This window comes from Phaethon lepturus, unplaced genomic scaffold (genome assembly GCF_000687285.1).
Source record: "Phaethon lepturus isolate BGI_N335 unplaced genomic scaffold, ASM68728v1 scaffold1091, whole genome shotgun sequence".
Lineage (NCBI taxonomy): Eukaryota > Metazoa > Chordata > Aves > Phaethontiformes > Phaethontidae > Phaethon > Phaethon lepturus.
Window position 1 is genome coordinate 24,039 of NW_010518284.1, and position 25,301 is coordinate 49,339.

The window sequence follows — 25,301 nt, forward strand, 5'->3', positions numbered from 1 at the left end:
GTTTTCTTTTACGTTAAGGATGACATCTGGTCAATAGTAAATCTCCTTTGGCCAAAGAATCAAGCCCTGAACTTTCTTCAGAGCGTTTTGTCCTTCAGCACTGAAATACCCTCTCACCCCTAGAGGTCCTTCTAAGGCAGAGGTTGAAAGATCCACTGGGTAACTGTCAACTTTGCCTAGGAAGCTTCTGTGCTGTGTCTATTCTGTAAATAAACAGAAGACTTCTGTCTCCTGAACTTAGTAAAAATAACATGAAAGTAACTTTAAAGGAAACATTATCAGAAAAAGGTGTCTGTTCTAAGAAAACAACACACAAGTGTGCGTAAGAATAGATTTTACAAAAAAATGTATTGAAGACTAATTACACAAACTTGTACTAATCCAATTTATTTTTAGATGTGTGGGGGTTTTTATTCTTTTAAAACCTGTTAACATTAAGTAGCCACAAAAAAAAGAGGAAATATCTTAGAATTAGGTCTTCATAGTCTAGAAAACAGTTACAGACTCTGTAAATATTTCCATAAAATTGTTCTGAAAATCATAAGCCACTGATTTTTGCTGTGCCTGACTACCTATTGAGTTTAGCTTAGTGACTGTAATTTGAATATTTTCTTAAGAACTTTAAAAGTAAATTGTTGGATTTCAGTTTTGGAATCAGTATTGCTCAGATAATCTTGTGAATATTTTGCAGAGGCCAGCTGTTCCTACTACTGTTGCAAAAGTACTATTTTTATTAGACATGCAGAAAATCTAATGGCATTTCAATTTCAATTTCATAATGGCATTTCAGTTTCCTATGCAGGACTCGAATCAGTTTATGCCTTGAATACAGTAACAAAATCTAAATGAATTTTGATATTTATTCTGTATTAAAATCTTTTAAAAGTATTATTTAGTTTTAAATTCTCTTTTGGTTAATCCATACCTTCTTTGCACTCATTTTACTCCTGCCAATCTTGCAAATTTTTTGTTAAGTTCAGAGGTTTAAAGTTAAAGTTTAATTGAGAACTGGCTAATTATGGTTCACACAGAATAATAAATAAGAAATAAGATATGCCCATCTTACAGAAAAGACATTGATGTTTATGTGCTATCAGATTTGGTATTTCTTTGCCTATTTCTTTTGCAGCAATACAACGTAAAGAGTTTGTTTCTAAATGGTACTGTGTAAAATACAAAGTAGTGACAAATATATACTAGTTACAACTAAGTCAGTATTAATCTAAAGTAATTTTCTGGTTTTCAACTACTACAAAACAATGCAGAATTTACTTCTTTGTCTTTATGGGGGTCGTGTATATACTTAATAAACATAGAGTTTCAGAACACCATTTGCCAATTTTTTTGTTGAGTCACCAGGAGTTACAGAGGTCTTACAGGCAAATTGAGACACTTATTTACGCTAATACAGGAAATTTAAGTAGCAGTGTCATTGCATCTTCTTTGATGCTGAGTCTTATAAAGTGCTTCATGCTAATCAACTGAAATTTTTGCTTGCTTTTGAGAATCATGACACCTGAATTTAAATAATTATAATTTTGGATGTAATGCTTTCAAAATGTAGTAGTACTTACTTAGTTTTGCAGTAGTTTGAGAAGCAGGATTAATTTTTGATCAGTAGAAAATTTTAAAACATTTAAGATTTCTGACCATTATTATACTAGACCAGTAAAATGGTTTGAAAAAAAGAAATGTTCTCATTAGTCACAATTTCAAGTGTGGAATACGGAATAGTTAGAAATCTGTGTTATACGATGAAATAATTTCAATTGTATAATTATTTCTTATTTGCTTGTACTTAATTTGAACAAAATGATCATGGTCAGTATTAAGGTAATGTCAAAGTACTCTTGGCTGATTAGCTTCCATCCTGACATATAACTCCATGCAGCTACTTCATGTTTGTCCATTTGGCACATGAATGGCCAGCAGATACATTCAGTCCTGCTGACACTGACAGCTATTGTGCTGGACTGAAAGTACACAGGATTCTTGTTTTGATTTTAGTCAGACTATTTGTTGTAGGGGTCATGCGTGTGTACAGAATGCCAGAAACTTCATTTTAAATAGTGGTTTTTTTCTGGAGGAAGACAACCTCTTCTATTCTCCCTAGTGGGTAGAAGCGACGGGAGTCATTTTACATCCAGGCTGTCGTTTTACATCCAGGCTGCCTGACCTTTACTGTCAAGCCCAAAATACATAGCTAGAGGCTAAACTAGAGGTGCAGTTACATCAGTGTTGCTGGACAACCGATGCTTTTTTAGAAAGTTCATGCCAGATTTCACCTTTTTTTTCCTTAATTTAAGAATTCTGAAACCAGATGCAAGTAAGATGGGTCCAGTTTCAAAAGATTCAGTCAATGACTTTTTCTGAAATCAAATCTAGACAGATTTTTCAAGATGGTACGGAACGATAAAAAAATGAAATGAGTCCAACTATTTTGTTGGGCATGTTTTAATTGACCCAGTGTTGTCTGAACCACAGCTATTTTCTTTATGCCAAAGTACAAAGCACTCTCTTATTATTTAGTCTAATGGCTGAAAAATATTTATAGTATATCTTAAATTCTGTAATATCAACACCTGCCATGCAAGTTTGTTTATAGACGGCAACAATTTTGGTAAGTTTATGCAGCTGAATGCAATTTATGCATCTACGTCTGCAGTTGGAGTTATTAGACAACAGTCGAGCTCCCAACTTGAATAATGGGGTTTTATGATGCCTTCAAAAATTGACAAGGTTTAGGACCTTTCTGCTTTCAGTTCTATGAACATAGTGAATATAGGTGGTGAATATAGTTCCATCTATTTCAAGAGGTGACACATGGTTTATATATAGAGGGCATTGCTCTTGGGAGAATGTAAATATAATGGCTCATGTATTTCTTGCCAGTGTTACAGAATTTGCTATTAGATGCTTTCTAAGGACTGAGATCATCTCAGTTGGAAGTTGATAAGAGCTGAAGCATGAGAGAACTGGAGTAAAGGGTGTCTCTAGTGGGAATCCTTTATTGACTTTCTGGACTGTTCACCATTCCCTTTATCAGATGCTTTTACTACTGACTTTGGAAATTTACTCCTTACACATAAAAGTAATCTCAGAAAAGCTGTTAGATAAATTTGTGTTGAATTCAGAGACTGCCTGCAAATCCATTTAATCTGCTTTCCTCTCTTTGAATGTTTATAAACAATTTTTAAAAATAACATCCTTCATTTTTTTCTTTGTATGTTATTCCTTTTGTCTGTTTATTCGATGCCTTTGCAAACTGACAGCCTCCAAATTTGGTTAACTTGGCAGCATGATGGCAGATCATAGTCTAGCCAGGCCAGTCAGGAGCAGACATGAAAGGAACAATTTGTTCACTTAACCATGAGCACTGGGGGGTTATGAATTAGGTATAAACTCTCCAGGGCATTGTGGAGACATTGTTACAGACAGGTCAGTCAAGAATTTCATGCAGTATACTTTATTGGTAGAAACAGCAGACAAAAAATACCTGTCAATGATAATTGTTCTCTCTCCCTCTACCTGTTTGAGTTTAGATTCACATCTCAGGAAACAGAGGGTACGAGTCAAAAAGGCAAGTTATACAGTTAGGTATTAAGAGGAGACATAGGTCTAAGACATTAATTGTAAGATAAAAATGTGTTAGAGAAGGGATTTTATCTCTTAAAGTTTTTATTGAAACTTTTCCTCAAGCAAATGTGACATAGGGATGCTATTAAAAACAATGAATTTGAAATTCACATCTTGGTTTTCTTTAACATACTATAAAATCATTCTGCATACTGTCTTCTGCAAGATATCCTTTAAGAGAAAAACATGGGATATTTTGAACAAATATAACATCTTCAGTTTACAGTAGCTAGAATTGGAGGTGTGCTCACTACATGCTCTGTGCTCATTTTATATCTGGTGAGAATGACAACTCCTTTTGACCCATGTCTTGCTTTGAATGAATGTAAGTTACAACAGAAGAAACAAATTCAAAAGACTAAGACTCAAACTCTGGCTACCCAAAAACTTCCATCAGTTCAACTATGTGGTTTTGAAGTAAGCAGAATAATGTAAAACATGTATACTACATAACTATAAAACATAGTTTTTAATTTTATTTAAATTAAGTTTATTTGAATTACCTTAATTTCTAACTGACTATAAAGTATACATCATCTGTGTGCATACATAGCTGTATATTCATATTAAAGCCCCTATCTGTTGTGGGAATGGTGCAAACCTGTTGGAGTGGGTCCCGGAGGAGGGCTACAAAAATGCTCAGAGGACTGGAACACCTCTCCTGTGAGGACAGGCTGAGAGAGTTGGGGTTGTTCAGCCTGGAGAAGAGAAGGCTCCAGGGAGACCTTCTTGCAGCCTTCCAGTACTTAAAGGGAGCTTATAAGAAAGATGGGGACACACTTTTTAGCAGGGCCTGTTGCGATAGGACAAGGTGTAATGGTTTTAAACTAAAAGAGGGCAGATTCAGATAAGATGTAAGGTAGAAATTTTTTGCAATGAGCATGGTGAAACCCTGGCATAGGTTGCCCAGAGAGATTTTAGTTGCCCCATCCCTGGAAACATTCAAGGTAATAATAATACAATAATTATTATTATATCTTTCCGTAAGAAAACAGTATTTAAAGCATAGGTTAGTCAGTAGCTTCTGACACCTGACCTTTTAGTAAATTACCCTTTAAAAATGCCTCCTCCCTCACTTCCCTGTAATTTCTCTGTACCAAGCACTACTGTTTTCTTTTTCATTAGTCTTTAGCAACTTAAATAAAATATATAAAAAAAACCAGCTTTGAGATATGTGCTCATTATGTTACATGCTGGCATCAGTAGGACTGTGTGCACTTACCAGTAATAGTGTGGTGGCTGCTAATGAAAGGACACATCCCGAAACTGAATTTTTTGAACAGTAAGCAAAAATATGTACTTTTGAATTTCATCTGACTAGATTGTACAATGTACTTGTCTGCCTTTAATCCAGACAACCTATGCCTTCTCTACAGTCAAAGGAGATCTAGTCTTTGGAGCCTGGATGGAAATCAAATCACCCTAATTTCTTTGAACTGCTACAACCACAACGAAGCACGTTAATCATAGTGTAGAAGAGTCTGTTCTTCTCCATAGTGTAGAAGAGTCTGTTCTTCTCCATCGGCTCTTGGGATACAGTGACTAATTCTGCTGAGTTGCTTACCTTTTAGAAAGATTATATCCCACAGTTACATGTATTAAGCTAAATGAGTTTTACCTTATTCATTTCACCTAGTCACCAGCAGTTACTTGAAAAGTTTTAAAAGAATATATTGTATTTTTCTTCATTATATTATTACTGAGAAAACGGACTTGTGGTATCAGAAATTCCATGAGAGTTGGACCTCAGTTGGAAAAATTCCAAATAAAAGGAAAAAAAATGCCAGACTTCAAATGTTGGCCTTCAAAACAAGATGGGAAAAAAGAATAAAGGAAAAAATCTTAATGGAAATAAACCCCAAAGTTTTGTAGTGCTTTTACTGCTCAATGGAAAGCTGACCAAATCAGTGGAGAGACAGTGGGACAGTCATGTTGTCTGACTTTAGACATCTGTCATCTGCTTCTGCACTAGTCTCTCAAGGTTACATTTGCATTTAATGAAGAAAAAGTAGGTGTTTTTTACTTCACTCTCCTTCTAAATTATTTTAGATGCCTGTCTTAGGATGACATGAATAGCAATCTGCTGCTTCTATTCATTGATTGTAAAGAAACTCTTGAGACCTAGCTCAGATGGCCTCATCCCTGCAAAATTCAGTGGCTATTAGTGCATCTGTTTCTTTACTGCACTGTCCTGCACTTTATTCTAACTTGTTTTGAGGAAGTAAACAGGGACTCTGCATTCCTGGGCATGGAGAGCAGCTACAGGAAGGCAAAATTGCTTATCATATAATCAATTTTATAGAGATCTCAAAGAAAATTATTCCACAAAAAATGGAAAAAATACTCAGTGGAATTACATAAACCTGATAAATTTCAGTGTTGTTACTCAGTGTAATGGACTCCAAGAAAAGGGGAAGTAAAAGATACATTGAGTTCAAATTATTCTTGATGTGAAGCAATGCAGAACATATAATCAGAATCAAAGCTTTCCCATGGGAACATTGGTCTGACTGCGATTTCCCAATAATGACTTCTGGCCCAGAATCATTCCTATAAAAATCTTAATGCATGCCATCTAAAGACTATAGTGACTGTAGATCGTTAGAGTCTGTAAATCAGTTGATGCTGAGTTCTCAGTTTATGAAAGTATAATGGGTGCTGTGTCTAGGAAAGGGAGGGGAGGAAAAGCATGTAGGAGCACTGCAATTCATTCTGAAATGAAGATGGGCAAAAATATGGAAAAAGTGAGCAAAGGCAACACAGACTAAACATAGATACAAATTTGATATACTTGGCACCAAACAATTTACATATTTCCTAAACAGAAACTTCCAAGGCAAGACAAAAATTAAAGAGAATATAAAATCTCTGTCTAGATCGTTATGCTTAGGCCTTTTAAAGGATTATTAACATCATAAAAATACAGTACATAGATGAGAAAATTATATGATAACACAAGCAGTGACTGTTTTATAAGTAGTCAACTTGTTGCATTGCAAATATTTGCGTCAGAAGAAGTGATCAGAGACAAGAGATTTGTTCTTACCCATTCAGAGTAGAAGCTGAATGTGAAACCTTTCACCTTATGCCTCAGGTTTTTTTATCTGGTGGGCACTGGCTTGGCTGTGTTCAGAATATCAGAGCAGGTGCTGGAACAAATTTCTTGGGTCTCTCAATCATGTCTGTGCCAACAGTCAACCACATGAAATTCTTTCTGGTTGTTTGCATCCCATACTTGCCACATATTTTAAAACCCGGAAAGATGAAATTTAACTTGCAAATAAAAATTCCTGAAGTTAGATATTTACTTGAGATGTAAGTGTCTAATCACTAGTGTATGGAAACAGGGCTTGATGTGATTGCCTAAACATAGGTATCTAGTGCCATTTGACTCGCCACTGCTGTTCCAGCAAAGATGTCCTTTGTCACATCTGCCATGCAGGTGTCTTGGATACCATAGGACATGTCAAGTAGTACTAGGTGACTACATTTAGGTAAGAAGGTACGGTTTGTTCATTATGTCAGTGGACTTGTGTTGACCAAACGGTGATGTCTACTTAAAGGTGAACTGAATGTCTCTCATTGTCAAAATGACTGCATTTTTTCAGGTCTTGATTCTGTAATCAGTATCTCAAAGCTGTTCTTATCTCATGTACTGATCTGAAATCAGCTGGTGGTAAATCTGGCATGTTCACTTCAGTGTAGTGGGTTTGTGGCTTCACTTTGTTTAGTCTGGCCAGCAAAAAAAGGCAATTTGATAATGGGGTTTTATTGCTTAGATATTTTATAACTAGAATGATGTTCTTCTCTATTTGGTTTTCCTTTACGTATTTGAAAGGAGAGAATGAGTATCAGTGAGTTGAGGTATTCTAGACTGATGAGCAGAATGCACACTTTTGACTGACTGTGATTTAAGACATTTAAGACATTAGACTTAAAGACACTTCTACAGCTTAACTGAATCATTGTGTGATAGTAAGATGTGTAGTATGTTTGCATTTGTGTATGTTGTACAGTCTGGATTAGTCAAAACAATAAAGACACATTGCCATATACAGTCTTTGAAATCCACTCTCTGCAGTAGATACAGAAACCCATTGGATGAATTAATAGTAAAGGATGTTATGACTCATTTTTGAGAAACTAATGTTATATTCAGTGTCAGGTAGAAGCCAAGAACTTGAGTAATGGATTCTCAAAAATGTCAAGCATGTTCAAGAATAGCTACTTTCCATTGTTGAAAGGAAACTTGCAAGCTGAAATTACTTCTTATAATGCTGGACTCTTTGATCTCTGGTGTAAATATGGGATAAGTAGTCACTAGCAACAGAATTATAGAATCAAAATTGCTAATATCTTTATTGTAAGCTAAATTTATTTTATTAATTCAAATATTTTTAAGGATCCCTGCATCAAAATAACAGTGTTTCTAGTACTGTCAGCTTCCTAATAATTCCTGTGTATCATATGTGTGCAGAGTTCTTTACAAGATCTGCAGAAAAAGGGTTCAAGGCTGTTGTGGGTTAACCCTGGCCAGCAGCTCAGCCTCACACAGCTGCTGACTCACTCCCCCACAGTGGGATGGGGGAGAGAATCAGGAGGGTAAAAGTGAGAAGACTCATGGGTTGCGATAAAGACAGTTTAAGAGATAAAGCCAAAGCTGCTTGTGCAAGCAAAGCAAAACAGGGAATTCATTCACCACTTCCCATTGGCAGGCAAGTGTTCAGCCATCTTCAGGAAAGCAAGGCTCCATCACATGTAATGGTGACTTAGGAAGACAAATGCCCTAACTCCGAATGTCCCTCCTTCCTTCTTCTTCTCCCAGCTTTTATTGCTGAACATGACATCATATGGTATGGAATATCTTTGGTCAGTTGGGGTTCAGCTGTCCCGGCTGTGTCTCCTCTCAACTTTTTATCTACTTGCTGGTGGGGTGGGGTGAGAGGCAGAAAAGGCCTTGACTCTGTGTAAGCACTGCTCAGCAATAACAAAAACATCCCTGCATTATTATGTGTTTTCATCACAAATGCTACGAGCTGCTATGAAGAAAATCAACTCTATCCCAGCCAAAACCGGTACAAAGGCCTAACCCAAATGTCAGCAGCGAAAAGGTCAGCACAAGATTGTTTCTGAATGAAGCAAGGAGGTAATGGGAGGAAGTTTAATGTCTAGCCAGTGGGAACTAATCTTAAGTCTGGAGTATAAAGACCATGGTACTTAACAGAAAAGTATACAACTGGGTCATCTGTTTAACAGCACATGCATGAGTTGGCATGTGTCAAACTCACACACTTCTTGTCTCAGAGTTATTTCTGCTCCTTAGGCAAACTGACATTGGAGCAGACCTTATAACCAACTCATAGCACACTTTGGCTGCTCAGCAGCAGAATGGGACCTTACAGCTGCTTTAAGATTTTCTAGCACAATGAAAAACCTGAATAGGAGGGAAGAAATAATTTCTACTGGGCACTGTGAAGGGCCAGAACACAATTTACATCAGAAGTTCTGGTTTAAGAGCTTTCCTTTTGAAGGCTGTTAACAAATATAAATTACAGGACACCAGTGGTTATTTTAACATATTAGGATTTGTTAAACTACTTGGTAGTTCCCAGGATAAGAAGATGAGTAGTGTAAAGTTGTCCCTGTGTGTACTTTTACCAGGTGTCGTGTCCATGGCTTTAGCATACCTGGGGAGACCTCTGTCTCTGCTCTGCAGTAATGTGATGTTGAGCATCCCTGTTACTATTAAAAGGGTATCTCTTCTAATTATTTTTTTCAGTGAAAGTGAACAGGAAGACTTCCACTCAGTATTTAAACAACGCAGATTCATTGTCATTGCAACTTACTTTGCAAATGGCATTTATCTTTCTCAAGTTTACATGGCGGATGTTAAGAATTTTTGATTTAAAGACCATTCAGGCTGCTATTTGTACACTCAGTAGAAATGTGTTTTAAAGGGGTCTGCATATGCCAACAAGTTGATAACAAATAGAACATATTGTGGAACTGCTGTGCATAATTTCTAAGCTTTACACTATATTTGCAACTCCTGATGTGCACAAGGTCAGGAAATAAAAGTAATTTCCTTACAGAATGCTGATGATGGGCACAGTGAGGCTGACAAATTGCTAAGTCATTTATCAGAGTATCCATTTTCCGTGATTGTGCAGAGCAGGTCAGGTTCAATGAATGAAGGAGGGTGCCCAGACTATTTGCAGTGTTCTTGGTGCTGTGGGCTGTTGTAATTGCTGCTGAGAAACTGTTTATCACTTGATTCCCAGAACATTGCCTGTAGACTGGGTGATGTTCCTTTTGCTATGACAGAAGCCTAATTAAAGTAGCATAGGGGTGCTCTGCAGTGCTTATCTGTAGGCATAGTTTTCAGAGCTGTCCAAAAATGAGCCAAACTGGGGAGTATAATTCTGCCATTCTAGCAGGGAGTTCTTCAGAACCGATTTTATGTGAAATTATGTTAATTTTGAAAATAATATTTTTAGAATTGTATTTGAAAACAATTGTAGAAACATTGTTCAAGAAACATTGGACTACTTAGAGTCCTATTTAGCAAACACGGGATTCATGGGGAAAACCAGGATCTTTGGGGGCATTCATCTAAGTGCAAGCATTTGTACACTCTGGGTAGCTACACTTGAATTAGTCACTATGGGGCCTTTTCATTGTCTGCAGAAATATATCTAATGAAGTCCATGTTGACTGCTTACACAGATACAAGAAGTGCTTCCTAGAAGACCCTATGAAGAGACCCTACATTGCCTTAGATGTTTATATTTGCAGTGTAGACACCTAATGCTAGGTGAAATAGAGCCTACAATTTATGGCCACAGAGAGTGCCTAGGAATGAAGTGGGGCTTTGCAAATATACAGCAGACTCTATAGAGAGCAATAAAGTAATACTTTAGGTTTTACCATTTTAACCAGCCAGGGACACCAATTAAAAAAAAAAAAAAAAAAAGCAGGATTTTCACTGAGGGACTTTCTTACCATCATTGTAATGCCACTGGAAACTTCATTAAGTCCGTATGTTCCTTCTTTTATCTCCACAGTAAATGAATATCACGTAAAGCAAACAAAATATTAACATCAAGACTGTTGTCAAAAAGGCCAGCCCAGCTTACTTCTCTAATTAAAAAAAGAGCTTTAGGTTTCCTGTGACATCTCATATTCCGCTTTTAGCTCCTAACAAGCATGACATTTGCTATGAATACACTTAAGATCTATGGCAGTTACGTTTCCCTTGTTTTTTGCCTTTAAACATATCTATGATAGTGCAGTTTCATTTAACATTTCATTTAGTCTTTTCTGTATCTGTCTGATATTTTCTAAGTTAATGTCTAGCTAATTTCATCATGAATTGGGATTGCTAAAGTTATCTCTTTACTTGGCCTTTTAAATGCTATAAAAATGAATATATTTAAGTGATTTGCTTTTCCTTTTGCTATCATTTATTTAAAAGTATTGCTTCCTTGCTACTTTTTAGAAACATTGTTCGAGAAGGTGATTTAACCATGTGCACTAAATATTGAAATTCTGGCTGTTATTCATAGCACATTCTACACTGCTATTAAAAACTTTTCTTAACATAGTGAAAAACTTTACAATTTTAATATTTTATCTAGCTTCAGTGGAAAATGATGTCAGTCTAATGACTTTGTTATAGGCATAAATGAAAAAGCAGCTTAATTCTGGGAGTATTTAGCATTATTTTTCTTGATGTTGTCATTCAGAATAGGATTTAATGTAATATGTAGCTGGGAAATTTACAGATAACTGCAGTTAATCAGCAGACTGTGCACTTCAGTCTACTTTTACTCTGTTGAAAAATTTCCTTTCCAAGTTTTAGCAAGTAACTTTACTAAAGAGAGAAAGAGTTCCTTGGGTCACAATTTAATAAAGTATTTGAACATTTAGATTAGGAAATTAATGAGACTTAAAAACATGTCAGTGAAATTAAACTAAAGTATAAGTGCATTACGAAGTACACTGGAGAAGGACTGAGAGAGATCCTCTCTGTCAGGGATAATCCATTCTTTCAAACTGTGGCTCATTCTTCCCAGTTTCATTGTGCTTATGAAAGTTGATGAATCGGATACTTTCTATGACCTCACTGACATGGAATAATCAGCTGAAATTGTACCAGCTTGTGTGTCTAAATTTTGAGTTCCTGAGGCTGAACTTTCTACTGAGGTCAATTGGCTTAAGATGTCGCATTGCAAAAGTATGTTGGAATAAAGCTACATTCTCATCATGTACTGCAGAGCAAAGAGTGAAAATAATGCTATTTATTTAGCCTTCAGAGCTATTTAATGGAAAATTATATTATTTCACAGTCAATTTTACATTGAGTAAGTGGTTTCTGCATATATATTTTTCTGTGCAGGTCAACTTCTATGTAAGGGTGAAGGCAATTTATACCCTTGGACACAGCCTGTCTCTGATTGCTCTTACAACAGGAAGTATAATTCTTTGCCTTTTCAGGTATGTTATTTTTCATGAGTAAATTGAACAATGATAAGACAGTTTTAACTGTTGTCTGATTGCTCAGATATTTAGAAAATGCATTGTTTTTACACTTTGCTCAATAATTTACAATTACAACACTTTGCTCAAAATTACAATTTGCTGACAATAATGTAATGCCAACTTGATTTGTGCTAGCACCAGTCATATTAAAAAATTTCAAAGCACTTTACAAATTTAAAGATATTACAGGCCATGTAATAAACAATAGTCATTTAGGAATGGATTATATAAAGCATTTTCTATTTGATTATTAAAATTGACACCTTGAATTGCTCTTGAAAATTAGTAGGATGCTGGTCTCAACACTGAACAAGTGGGCAGCCATATTTTTCAGAAGTTTCTCAGTGGTCTCCAGGGCTACTATAATCAAAGGTAATCATTAATTTGCCCAAGTGGGGTTGTAAAGGTATGGATAATTGCGCTGAAGGATAGTGGTGAGTTTTTGTTAGGCAGTGTTAAGGAAAGGCAGTACTGTCTTTTGGTTTTGCCTAATTTCTGGGAGTTTTCTGAGACTGAAAGCAATCTCCAGCTGGTAAAAGACATTGCAAAATGGTATTATCAGTATCATAGCTTTTCTCAGTCTCTCCACCTTCATGGCTTTATGTATCACTTCTACCTGTCTAATAGAATAACCTTTGTATTGTCCATTATAAACTTCACACAATTTTTCCATTCCACTCTGCAGCAAGAAAAACAAGAAAATGCATTTCTCAGATTTGCTAGAAAAGCAGTACACATAGTATGTAGAGGATAGCATGTTGTTTGTCAGAGCCTCATTCCTCTGATGAACTGTTCCTATGGTGAGTTCTGTAAATCTTTCAGTCTGCCATGAAATTGTCAATATTTAAATATTCAGAGACAGAGCAGATACATAACTCATAATTATATTTTGATCAAAATGAATTGAGTTACTCATGGTTATCTTCTTTCTACTAGCAAATGCTACAGGCAGATCTTGCATTTTCAAAACTGCTAAAACCTAATAACGCATTTAAGACAGTGTGTTATGGACATCTGAATGTTGTCCGTCACTGGAAGTCAGTTCTAACAAACAGGTCAAGAATTTCAGAGGTGTACTCAAAACCTTCAACTTCAGTTTAAATATCCAAGCTGAGAACTCCTTAATCTCTCTGTTGAGTCAGTGGAAAGGTCCAGTCTTTTTTTCAGGGGATCTTCTAAGTCTCCTCCTAAAGCAGCCTATTTCTCTGTTATCTACAGGGAGTGCATGGGCGTCCTAACATGATGACTTCAATTAGGAGCCCAAATATGTTGTAAAAATACCCGATTCAGTATATAGTTTCCCAAGCATGTAGCAAGCAGCCTCTTACTATGGAAGACTTCAGCTGAAGCAATTGCAAATTATCAGTAATAGAATTGAATGCAAATGGCTATGTGTGTATGTCTCTTTGTCCCTCAGACATCTTGTAGGGCATACCTACATACATGATGGTCATTTTTAAGGACAGAGTTTGGAAAATAAGAATAAAAGATCAGTCGCTCACCCCTGAAACACATTCACCTTTGAATGTAACCAGCAAACTTCCACCTTGCTGTGTTTAAAAAGGAGAGCAAAGAACTATTCTAAGTGAAGCTATCTAAAGGAGATTTGGTAGTTAAGTAGTGAGTTAAAAATGAGAGGTTACTAATGCAGTAGGGTTCTAAGAATCCTGACTTCATCCAGCAGCATTAGGATTTGAACTCTGGCTATTAGTAACACAAGAGATTATTAAAATTGTGCATTGCTGGGTTTGTGTATATGTGCTTCAAATTATACTGCATTTAATCCTGAATATGTGCAGTATTTTTAATGAAAGAAAACATGGAATAATGTGGAGTTTAATTTAATTGTAGGTAACGTGTTCATGACAAGGAAGTGGAAATTCCTTTTTAAGTGTTACAATTTGACTTCTGCAGTCCATTATATATTGTTACGTACTGTTTGGCTGAACCGATACAGCCTCAAGGCTTTGCAGTTGTTCACAGTATCAGTTATAAGCATATGAAAGGCAGAACTGTGGGGTAGGGAAAGAGTTGTTTTTGAAAGTTTCCATGCAGTTGCAATATTCTGTTTTGCATTTCTTCCAAAGATGCGATTTGATTTTAATCTTTATGTAAACATCGTATGGGTTCCCATTATTGATATCTGTAAAGCACACATTTAGAAGAATTGTAAAAGGAAAGGTTTTTATATTTGACTACACTTTTAATCTCAAAACAAAGACATAGAACGTGAATATCTCTAAATAACTTGCCAGACTAAGCTGACAGCACTTTTCAGGTTACTGTGGTGCCACTTCCCACATAAGACTCTATGTACTTATTCTAATTAAAGCATCCAGAGGATAGCAGTCAATGGCTCAATGTCCCGATGGAGATCGATGACAAGTGGTGTCCTTCAGGGGCCTGTATTGTGACCAGTACACTTTAATATCTTCATCAATGACATAGAGGGATCGAATGGACTCTTGACAAGTTTGCAGATGACACCAAGCTGAGTGGTGCAGTTGACACACCTCAGGGATGGGATGCCATCCAGAGGGACTTGGACAATCTCGAGGAATGGGCCCGTGTGAAACTCATGAGGTTCAACAAGGCCAAGTGCAGGGTCCTGCACCGGGGTCAGGGCAAACCCTGTTATCAAGACAGGCTGAAGGATGAAGGGATTGAGAGCAGCCCTGCCGAGAAGGGCTTGGGGGTACTGGTGGATGAAAAGCTGGACATGAGCTGACAATGTGTGCTGGCAGCCCAGAAGGCCAACTGTATCCTGGGCTGCATCAGATGAAGCATGACCAGAAGGTCAAGGGAGGTGATTCTGCCCCTCTACTCCGCTCTGCTGAGACCCCACCTCAAGTACTGCATCCAGCTCTGAAGCCCTCAGCACAGGAAAGATATGGACCTGTTGGAGCAGCTCCAGAGGAGGCCACAAGACTGATCAGGGGGATGGAACACCTCTCCTGTGAGGACAGGCTGAGAGAGTTTGAGTTGTTAAGCCTGGAGAAGAGAAGGCTCCAAGGATACCTTCTTGCAGCCTTACAGTACTTAAATGAGGCTTATAAGAAAGGTGGGGCCGGACTTTCTAGCAGGGCCTGTTGTGGTAGGACAAGGGGTTGTGGTTTTAAACTAAAAGAGGGTAGATGTAAGGTAGAAATTTTTGACAGTGAGGGTGGTGAATCCCTGGCACAGGTTGCCCAGAGAGGTCGTAGATGCTCCATCCCTGTAAACATTCAAAGTCAGGTTGGACGGGGCTCTGAGCAACCTGATCTAGTCAGAGATGTCCCTGCTTATTGCAGGGGGCTCGACTAGGTGACTTTTAAAGGTCCCTTCCCACCCAAACTGTTCTATGATTCTAATTGGTATCATTCTGGTATAACATTTTGCTGTTGGAGATATTGCCAATTTATAAGGCACATTCTTGCTTCTGCAAACTTAATTTACAAACAGCAAAACCAATTTCAGTTTAGTCAAGAGAAGTTGCTTTACCCTTCTTAGAATCCAAGTTTCTATTTCTTCATTTTGAATGTCTAAGTTTTAATGTATCATAAAGTTGTAGAAAAGTGGAAATCAAAATGACTGAACATAAATAGTATTTACAGATATTTTTTAAAAGGTTGCTTTGTTCCACCTCAGAGTGAAAATAAATTGTGGAACAGCTTATTTCTACCTAACACTGACATTCTAGATCTTAGTGTAGATCTTGCTGTGCTTCCTTCGAGGTTACTCCTGTATAACAAAACCTTCCCAAAAACTGTCAGTTTCTCTGATCCGTGTTTATTACCAAGGAGAAAAATACAAATCTTCAACATTTTTATAAGATGTGCTGTCATATGCATCAGCTGTCTGTAAATGTTCCTCACATAGTAGTTTTGTATCATGAGGTAGTCATATCAAAGGAATCAGCATGACAGCTTTTGTTTCATTGTTGAAGAACAGAATTTCTTTGTTATTTTGAATCATCATATATAAACCAAATAAAAATACTGTCTTGCCACTACCTCTAAAATGTTGGTTTGACAGCCTTGTATATATCCAACATTTATTATTTCAGGTACTGAATGGGATGAAGAACTTATCATGTAAATTAGTTACTCAGGAAAATTATTTTCCTTCCATTTTCACCTTGCATGTATCTCTGAGTTCCATAGGAACATATGATGCAGTCCAACGTAATAGAGGTATTTCAGTTTTTCTCAGAACCTGTTTCAGCAAAGGACATGCATAGCCACAGAAATCCCTGTATTTTTGACAACTGCTTTAAGTTCAGCCTGGTATTATGTTATTTGCCAAACTGTGGGATAGCAAGATGGATCTGTTATTTATTTCCCTACGCTCACTGTAACTATCCTTGCTTTAGGAGTTTCAGAAAGGATTATTTCCTGTTCTTTTGTAAAAACCAAAACATGAAGAATGCTTGGAGGCTGACACTGCACATCACTATAACATCCTATTGCATCTTCATTCTTTCATGCCTCATACTTTCTGAAATGCCCTAGCTTCTGGCTTATTCCCAGGTGCAGTTCAAGGTGCTGGCTTTGACAAAAAATGCTTCTAGCAGTTTGGTTTCTATTTGAAATTTCTGTTTTCTATTTCTATTTTTCTATTGATTTGCTGTTAAAAAATTCTGTTGAATGGGACAATGTTGAAGGGAATGTCTTTTAAGTGAAAAGCCCTCAACTTATAACTTGCTTCCCCTGAGCACTCATTCCTACTAGGAATATTTAATTTGTCATTTGTTTGTCAGGCTTTCACATGGCTGCTGGACTGAAGAAGAGAAGTTTTATGTCGCACTGGATAGAAAGGATAAGCGATCTAATGTTTGGAATGCATGTTTTAATTTTTCCTGCATACACTCACATCACAGGATGAAAATACATTATATAGCAAAATGCAGTTAGTTAAACAAAAAATTAAACCAGAAAGTAATAGGTGAGAGCAGGTCTGAAATATATGCAGGATAACCAGGGTTTTATTTGCAAGAAAAACACTGGGATGAGTGCATACAGAGAAGGATAGTCTAATAATCTATGTTTATTGTCAGTTTATGCTAAAGTGTAGGAGAAATACCACTGGAATCTTTTGGTCTGTGATACTGAAAAGGAGTAAGAGATATTTATTTTTATATTTTGGACAGCCTGTAATGATGATGAGGATGATAAGACAGCAGTGACAGTATGACAGTGGAGGAAAGGGTAGTCTCCTATTTGAGGTTCATATTACTAAGAAACAACTGGAGAATAACAGAATTCTGTTCAAGAGCTTTCTGTCTTGAAATCTAAAATGCCTGTTTTTAAATCTCTTCTTAGAAAACTTCATTGTACTCGGAACTACATCCATCTGAACCTGTTCCTCTCTTTCATTCTAAGAGCAATCTCTGTTTTAGTCAAGGACGATGTTCTCTATTCCAGCTCCAACACAGCTCACTGTCCAGAGGATCAAACCTCATGGGTAATAAACCTCATTTGCTACCTGGTATAATACTGTTGTGTCACTAAATTTTCCTCTCCAGTCCTTTTAAATATTTAAGAATACCAAGCTCTCAGTGTAGACAATTCTGTAGAGAATACAATGACTAGCAAAATGATCTTTTAGAATTAGCCAGAGAAAGAAGATTGCAGGACAAGTAAGAGTATTTAATGTTGTTTTGCATGTCCATGAAGGGACAACATGTCATCTGCCAAAACAAATCATCACCAGCTATAGCTCAGAATAAATATGGCCACTGCATTAATCAGCTGGGAGAGTTTCAGACAAACAGGAGTGCCATCAGCTGTGAATGATTAAAGGTAGCTCATCTGGAAAAGTTCCAGCAGCTTTATCAGGGGTCCAGGAATTGGATGGGTATCAATCGAGGAGATAAATGAGTCAGGAAATTACATATTTCCAGGAGTTGTCTTTATTAACTTCTCTGTACTTTCTGGCTGTGACAGAAGTGTTGTCATCTGCATTCTTGGCAAGCTAACACGTTTACTGCATTTTCATGCACAGGGGTTAAAAAAATCTCAAGTCTTGTTGTTAAAACACTGACCACTATATGATAGTCCCCATTCTCTGCCTCCATTGTTTCAGTCAGAAGTGCTGCATAAGAACCCTACAAATATTGCTGAATACCTTCTGAACTTAATTTAGTACAGTTAAAGCTTGTGAGAAAAAAATGGAAGGAAGATATTTTTATATTGATGAAGACATATTGTCCCAAAGCATAAAGTTCTTGGCAGTCACTACCAAACTGTATGTATGAATTTGTAATCTGGGATATTTCTAAGGAAGACAAATAGGCTCTGCGTTAGTAGACCCAAAGTAGGCAGAGTAGTTAGTAGGCAGACTGCCAGGGGTAATCAAAAGTTCTCGGGTCCTTGAGAGATTAGTCAATGGACCCTCAAAATATAACTTGATTTCTGCAATTTCTTTTGTTCTCCAGATATTCTTGGCTGCAAAGCCTCATACCTTCCTATTTGAATATGTCTAGTTTTGTGAACCGTTGAGTAATTTCTGTTGCATTGTATGTGGGTTGATCTGACACCAGCTTGGCAAGGCTGTTTTGTCTTGCATTGGCTGATGCTACCTTTCTTACGTAACAGCAGGCGGGGTTTGCCCCTTTTGTCACGTGTGTGATGTTCCACAGTTCTGTTGTATGCACAGATGTCCAAAAGCACACAATTCAAAATGCAGTGTAGCTAGGTTGTGGATCTGAATGACACAGAGCTATAATTTTACTGACAGATACCTTCGCTGTTCAGCATCTGGAAATACACCTGATACAGAATTAGCTGCAGAAGGAAGGGAAAATATTTTGATGTGGGGTTCTGGTATGTAAATCGAGAATATAATACAGGGGACTATTGTAATTTAAAAGAGATTGCAAGAATTTTAGACTTTGACTGCTAATCTAGTTGCAAGTAGTCAGAAGCATAAAGGCAAGTCTCAACTTGCATTTTGAAATGTTAAATTTTCTCCATGTTCTCCATGTTAAATTTTCTGGCCCATTACTGGTCTGCAATGGATATCCCTTCAGTGGATACAAAGTCCAGAGGTAAGATCAGTCTTACCAAATGAGATGACTGAACTAAGCTGTTTCTCTAGGCTGCTGTCTTTCTCACCAAACAGTTTCCCTCATCCGCTTTAAGACTTTCTCTGGACATGCCTGTCTCTCTTCATGAGCTGTATAAGGAGCTAGCTTGCTAGCAGGTGGCTAGTAGGTGGCTAGCTTTCACCACAAACCTTGCATGTAGGCAGCTAAAATTATGTGAAATGAATTCATGCCTTTGGGCTCTTACTTAGCTATGTATATAGGCATGTACACAGCCATAAATATAGGCATGTATGTTACTTGGGATGCACTGAGATATCTGCAACACCAAAAGGGGCTGCTGGATACAAAGAAGTATCTCTAGGAGGTCTGGCTTAGCAGCTGGTGGCTGGGGTCCCTGGGAGCGTCTCACTTCATAGTAGACCCCTATGTTTAGACAGAGGAATCAGTCACTGAATGAGTAAGTTACCTACTTAAGTATTTGGTGCACTTGGAATTGTAACAGAAACAGCAGAGGTATGGAGGCTATTAAAAATGGGGAAGGGAGTAAACCAGGCAGAAACTAGAAGTTTTATTTCATCCATTTTATGTAGTCCAATGTCCATTGATTTTATCATATGATCACATTTCTCAGCTCAATCTCAGCAGAAACATTTTATGTTCAATCCTCACATCCCAGATTCCTACTGGGAAGTACCAAAGTAGCAGCAGCCAGCACTGTGGAACATCAGCAGCACAGACATCTGAAAATTAATTCTGAAGGGCAGCACACAGACTATAAGTGTATTGGGACTTCATTTTATGATACATGCTCATGAGTTTTGTTACTTAAGAAACACTAAAGCATTTTCTAAAGGGAAAACATAATTTTTAAAAGTCCAGTCAACATTTTTTTCTAATTAGAGTATTCATCATGTAAAGTTATTTTTATCACTCAGTTTCCCATTTAGCCTTGAAAAATTCATAAAGCTGTTTCTTTGTTAGTTTTTACTATGATAGGAAGACAGCTGGGATTTTAATATATTTATTAGCCACCTAATAGGTGATAATTTAATCTGATAGTCATTCATTAATTAACTGTTGCAAATATGTGCATTTATTGATAAATACCACCTTTTACAATATTTATGTTATGAAGTTTTCAAAATTTGTGAGTGAATTTGCTATAAGAGCCATCTAAATAATTTTTTTATAATTCATTTTCTTTTTATACATACAGTTAGCATTTACAATGTCTCAATTTGCTTGACAGAAGAAAAAAAGAATTCTACTGGACCTGGGTTAGTAGTATTACACGGAGACTTAAGACCTGTAGGATATATTAATAACAGAATAATACAGCATCTTTCCTGCAACAACTTTGATACCTATTCTCTTATTTCAGGTGGGCTGCAAGGCTATTTTGGTGTTTTTTCAGTATGGTGTTATGGCAAACTTTTACTGGCTCTTAGTTGAAGGACTTTACCTCCACATCCTCCTTGTGCTAATATTCTCCCCGAACAGACACTTCACAATCTACCTGCTGATTGGATGGGGTAAGGACTTAAACATCTTCCAATAATATTTTTGTTTACATATGCATGTATTAGCCAGCTTCAGTGTTTCACAACAAGGTAGTCATGCCGTTTCTGTTGGATGACTCCTCAGACTCCCTAGTTCCTCAGTTCAGCTCCAGCATAGGTTACAGCTGCGGTACCATGGGTGGGAGTAGGCACAAAACTGCTGAAGCATAACTGCTAGCTTGCTCCCTGGCATGGCTCTGACCTGTCCCAACCTGCACAATGCCATGGGGTTATTCAGGATATAGGATGGTGTAAGGACCACCACTGCAAAACTTACGATTCAGGCTGTCCTAATTGGGGAGGGAAAAAAAAGTTTAGCTGCACAGCCACAGGCTATGCTATTTGCCTTTTTAAAAAACCCAGTAATATTGTCCACCTGGTTTTAAATCAGAATCTTTGGGTTGAAAGGGACGTTTTAAGGTCACCTAGTCCAACCACCCTGCAATGAGCAGGGACATCTTCAACTAGACCAGGTTGCTCAGAGCCCCGTCCAACCTGACCTGGAATGTTTACAGGGATGGGGCATCTACGACCTCCCTGGGCAACCTGTGCCAGGGTTTCTCCACCCTCATTGTGAAAAATTTCTACCTTATATCTAGTCTAAATCTACCCTCTTTTAGTTTAAAACCTTATTTAAGGTTTAGTTTAAAACTTTTATTTCCCCTTGTCCTATGGCAACAGGCCCAGCTAAAAAGCTTGTATTTAACATGTATTCCTTTCATTTCCAGAAAGTGCAATGATATTTATACAGAGCACTTCAAAGCTTCCAGTAATAGGTGGTCATAAAACATTTAGGTATTGCTGGGAAATGGGAGTAAACCCGTCTGTGGAAATGGTTCCCCATGAAATGATCTACAGTTCGGTTTTATATTGTAGTCCTTGGAAGTGCATTGGGAATGCATAACTTGTAACTATCTCCCTTGTAGGTCACTCTGACAGCTTGAAAGAAGCCTAAGAAAGGGATGTTTTTTGTGTATTAGTCATTATGGCTGCATTTTTATAAGAAAGAAACCCACTTCCCTGCAGTCTTTGTTTGTAACGCATTGCTTACATCACATAGCTCATCAGCTGGGCCCTCCCTCCATTCACTAAACTGTTTACTATATGCTGTATATTTGGGGAATAATTGGTTACTAGCAAGCTGAACTTTTTTCTTTTTTTTTTGTGGACTTATATTTCTGTGATCAATCTCTAAACCTCTTTGGGATTTTTCAGGAATTCCTACCATATTCATTATTACGTGGACAGTGACACGGATCGTTTTAGAGGACACTGGGTAAGTGTGTTCAGCAGAGAGAGCTTAAAGCCTCCAACTGTGCCAATGCAATCCTTGCCTTGGATGTGGTGGTGTTCACACAGAAGTATTTTGCTGTTCTGAAGGGAACGAGCACAAAACTGAAATTTCAGATATGGCAATAAAGGGACAGGCGTTTAGGAGCTCTTATGCTTCTCTTTATTTGAAAAACTCTAAAAGCAGGAGACGGCAGAGGTAGGTTATGACTAACGTTACCCCTTGAGACCCACATTTAGAGCTTTCATCTGCTTTGGAAGTCAAAATAATACTTAAAATAGCAGTGGGAGTCCTTGGGTTCAGTGCTGCAATACAATGCAGAAAGATGTTGGGCATTCTAATTTGCTAACTAGCGGCTCAGAAGATTGAAATCTAGATAACTTTGGGTATATCTAAATTACATTTTCAGAAGTGAAGCAGTGTGATGTAACTATATGTTGGATGCACATAGTCAGGTAAAACTATAACTAGCGTTAGGCCTGGCTTCTGGCATGAGAAGGGGAACTGAGAGAATTTTATAGGAAGATCAAACTTGCTGCTGCTGCTGGCCCCAAGGAATGGAAGAGCATTCCTAGCTAGTGGGACAAACAGTTTTCACACTCCTTTTTATCAACATTACTAATATTTTTCAATTGATTCTGTAACTAAACTGAAAAGTCATGTCCTGCATAATTTCTAAGTTTTCTTTGCAAGATCTCTAACATGGAAAAAGGCTAACTCCTTTTTCCTTTGTCATTATGATCACAGTTAGAGGAACTCTCAAGGGTATTGCCGTTCCTTAAGATTAATCTCTCAGACCACTTATTCTCAGAGTATTTAGACCAAAAGTGCTAAATTAAAAAAATGTAATTTACATTTTTTCAGACGTAGTTTCACGTTCTGTCTCACATTTTCCTAAACCAGTTCCAGCCATCTGTAACCTAAATATCCCACAAGGAATTACGTCATTTCAATTGTATCTGTCAGTTGCTTTAGATCATCCTGCTACCCAGAGGCTTGTGTTAAGTGCATATTGGAAAAGTGTCCTTACACAAAGTGGAACTAAGCTTGGTTTCCCTAAAGGCCAACATCCTCCATGATGTCTAATAGTACAGTCAAGTGTGCCTAATGTTTTAGCTGATTTGAATATGCATATTAAAACCAGGGAAATAAAATTTAAAGCAGAAAAAGATTGAATGCCAAATTCTAGGCTAGAACAGGTATTATTTTAGTGTGTTTTGACGTGTATATAAGAAATACTTCTCTTCATAGGTCTTGCTTGCCAGATGATATTAATGTCAACATCATTTTCCCTCTCTTTTTTTTCATAGTTGCTGGGATACAAATGAGCATGGTGGTCCCTGGTGGGTTATACGAATACCAATTTTAATTTCTATTATAGTAAGTAAACTTCGAAGCATGAATTATAGATCAGTTCAGTATTGTGCCATTTATCAATATAGCCATTATTTTTTACTGCTAGTTAGGCAAGAATTCCGTTTTAATGAAAAGAAATTGTGCTGTAGGACAAATGTTAAACAGATGCCAAGGCCATTAAAATTTGTTGCCTTCAAAATTTATCTGTCTTCTATTAAATGAGCAGTTGCTTTTATTTGTGTGTTGTTCTTTCTTTAACATCTCTCCTGTTTATAAGCCTGGGGGATGCAAAAATTTAATTACACTTTTCAATGAATTGCAGATTTGATTTTGTGTGCAAATAGATAGCCCTGCAATTGAGAATCTGATACTATTGTAGCCATAAAAAACTGTGGCTGTGTGTATCTTTCTTTAATTGGTAGGCTACTGAAATACATATTGAACATGAAGTATTTGCAAAGGAATACCATTTGAGAATGTTTCATGGGGTTTTTCCTATGTGGAACTCATTAGAATTACTGGAGTAGCGTAATAAAATTCCTGTTCACTGTGATTATTGTGTAATTAACTTTGGGCATAATATACTACGGTTATATTTCCATTCCTGAAAACAGTCACAGTGCAAATTAATACATTTTAGATACACTTGCTTTATTTTTAACATTTGAGTCAGAAAAATTTGGACATTATTAGATTACAGAAGATTTCAAGTGTCTACATTACTCTTGGGCTTGCCTTTCAATCTGTGCCAGCTGAAAATCATTTTGAGAGAACTTCCTATTATCTTCATCAGAGTGAATTCTACAGTGTTTAAAGAGAAAGCAAAGTAGGCATATGTGTGAAATGACATAAGGTAACTCACAGAAAAGTTGGTATATGATATGAAGAAATGGGCATGCAACAGAACTACAGCATGAAGAGGAGTATGTGTACCTCAAAGGAGCTGGAGAATGGCGGATGGTCCAGAGTGAAGAAAACATGCTGAGAGATAAAAGCAAAACAAACCACCTGGTGTTTACAGAAAGATGAAAGTCGGGATGTTCAATTTAAACAGCTATCTGGTAGGCAGGTGAGACTTCATGTGCCAGAAAGCAGTGCTTCTCCAAAGGAGTCATAGACCTGGAAACAGAAGTTATCCAAGTGCTCATTCGCAGACTGGATCTCAGCAAAGACTCGGAAATGAGTTGTGAGTTAAGAACATGGAGTACTAGTCAGTCAGCAAAAGTCCAGTATATCATAAAACATGTACCAGAATCACTGTTTGAGGCAAAGGAACGGTCATTCTCCAAAGGGATTCTAAGACATAAGGAAACGTTTTGCCAATTACCTTTTTTGGCTTGCCAGATGCACAAGTTTAGGATCTGCTGTCTCCTTCCAGATATGTTTCTTCTCTTAAACAGCATGTTTTAGGGATGAGAGCAACTAAAGAGAGCCAAGTGATTCTGCAGTGTGTACTGTGAGAAGCCACTTACTTCTCCGATTAGATGATTCTTCAGTTCTTTGATCAACTGCATTTTGCATTTGGGAAGTTAAGTTGTGAAAGGGAGTGATACTCTCCCTTTCCTGATGGATAAGTAACGTATCTTGTTGGAACATCGAACTACAGCCAGCATGTTCATTGTGGCAGTTAGGATGTTATGCAAACTTACTGCTGTGCAAAGTAGAGCATGCATTCATAGCTTAAGAGGAGCTAATGAAATGTCTTGTAAAATTGGTCATCGATGAATGAAAAACACTACATTCATGAGAACATTATTTTCAATATACATACACCATGATAAGCCTCAATGTTTCCTGATACCTTCTCGAAAAAGTAGAAGTTGAAGATTCAAATCTTTGAATAATGAGATCAGTGCTGCATGCCATTCAACAATGAAAATAGATCATTGCA

The 25,301-nt window shown here is 37.2% G+C and overlaps 1 protein-coding gene across 1 annotated transcript in view; it reads left to right on the top strand.

The window, feature by feature from the left end:
• Positions 1-25,301, top strand: part of VIPR2 (vasoactive intestinal peptide receptor 2) — a 56,672-nt gene that overhangs the window by 21,488 nt on the left and 9,883 nt on the right. Inside the window, exons 4-8 of the mRNA XM_010296649.1 lie at positions 12,035-12,132; positions 17,478-17,619; positions 20,586-20,736; positions 21,979-22,039; positions 23,365-23,434. Coding sequence (XP_010294951.1) covers positions 12,035-12,132; positions 17,478-17,619; positions 20,586-20,736; positions 21,979-22,039; positions 23,365-23,434 — 522 coding nt within the window. The remainder of the gene's footprint in view (positions 1-12,034; positions 12,133-17,477; positions 17,620-20,585; positions 20,737-21,978; positions 22,040-23,364; positions 23,435-25,301) is intronic.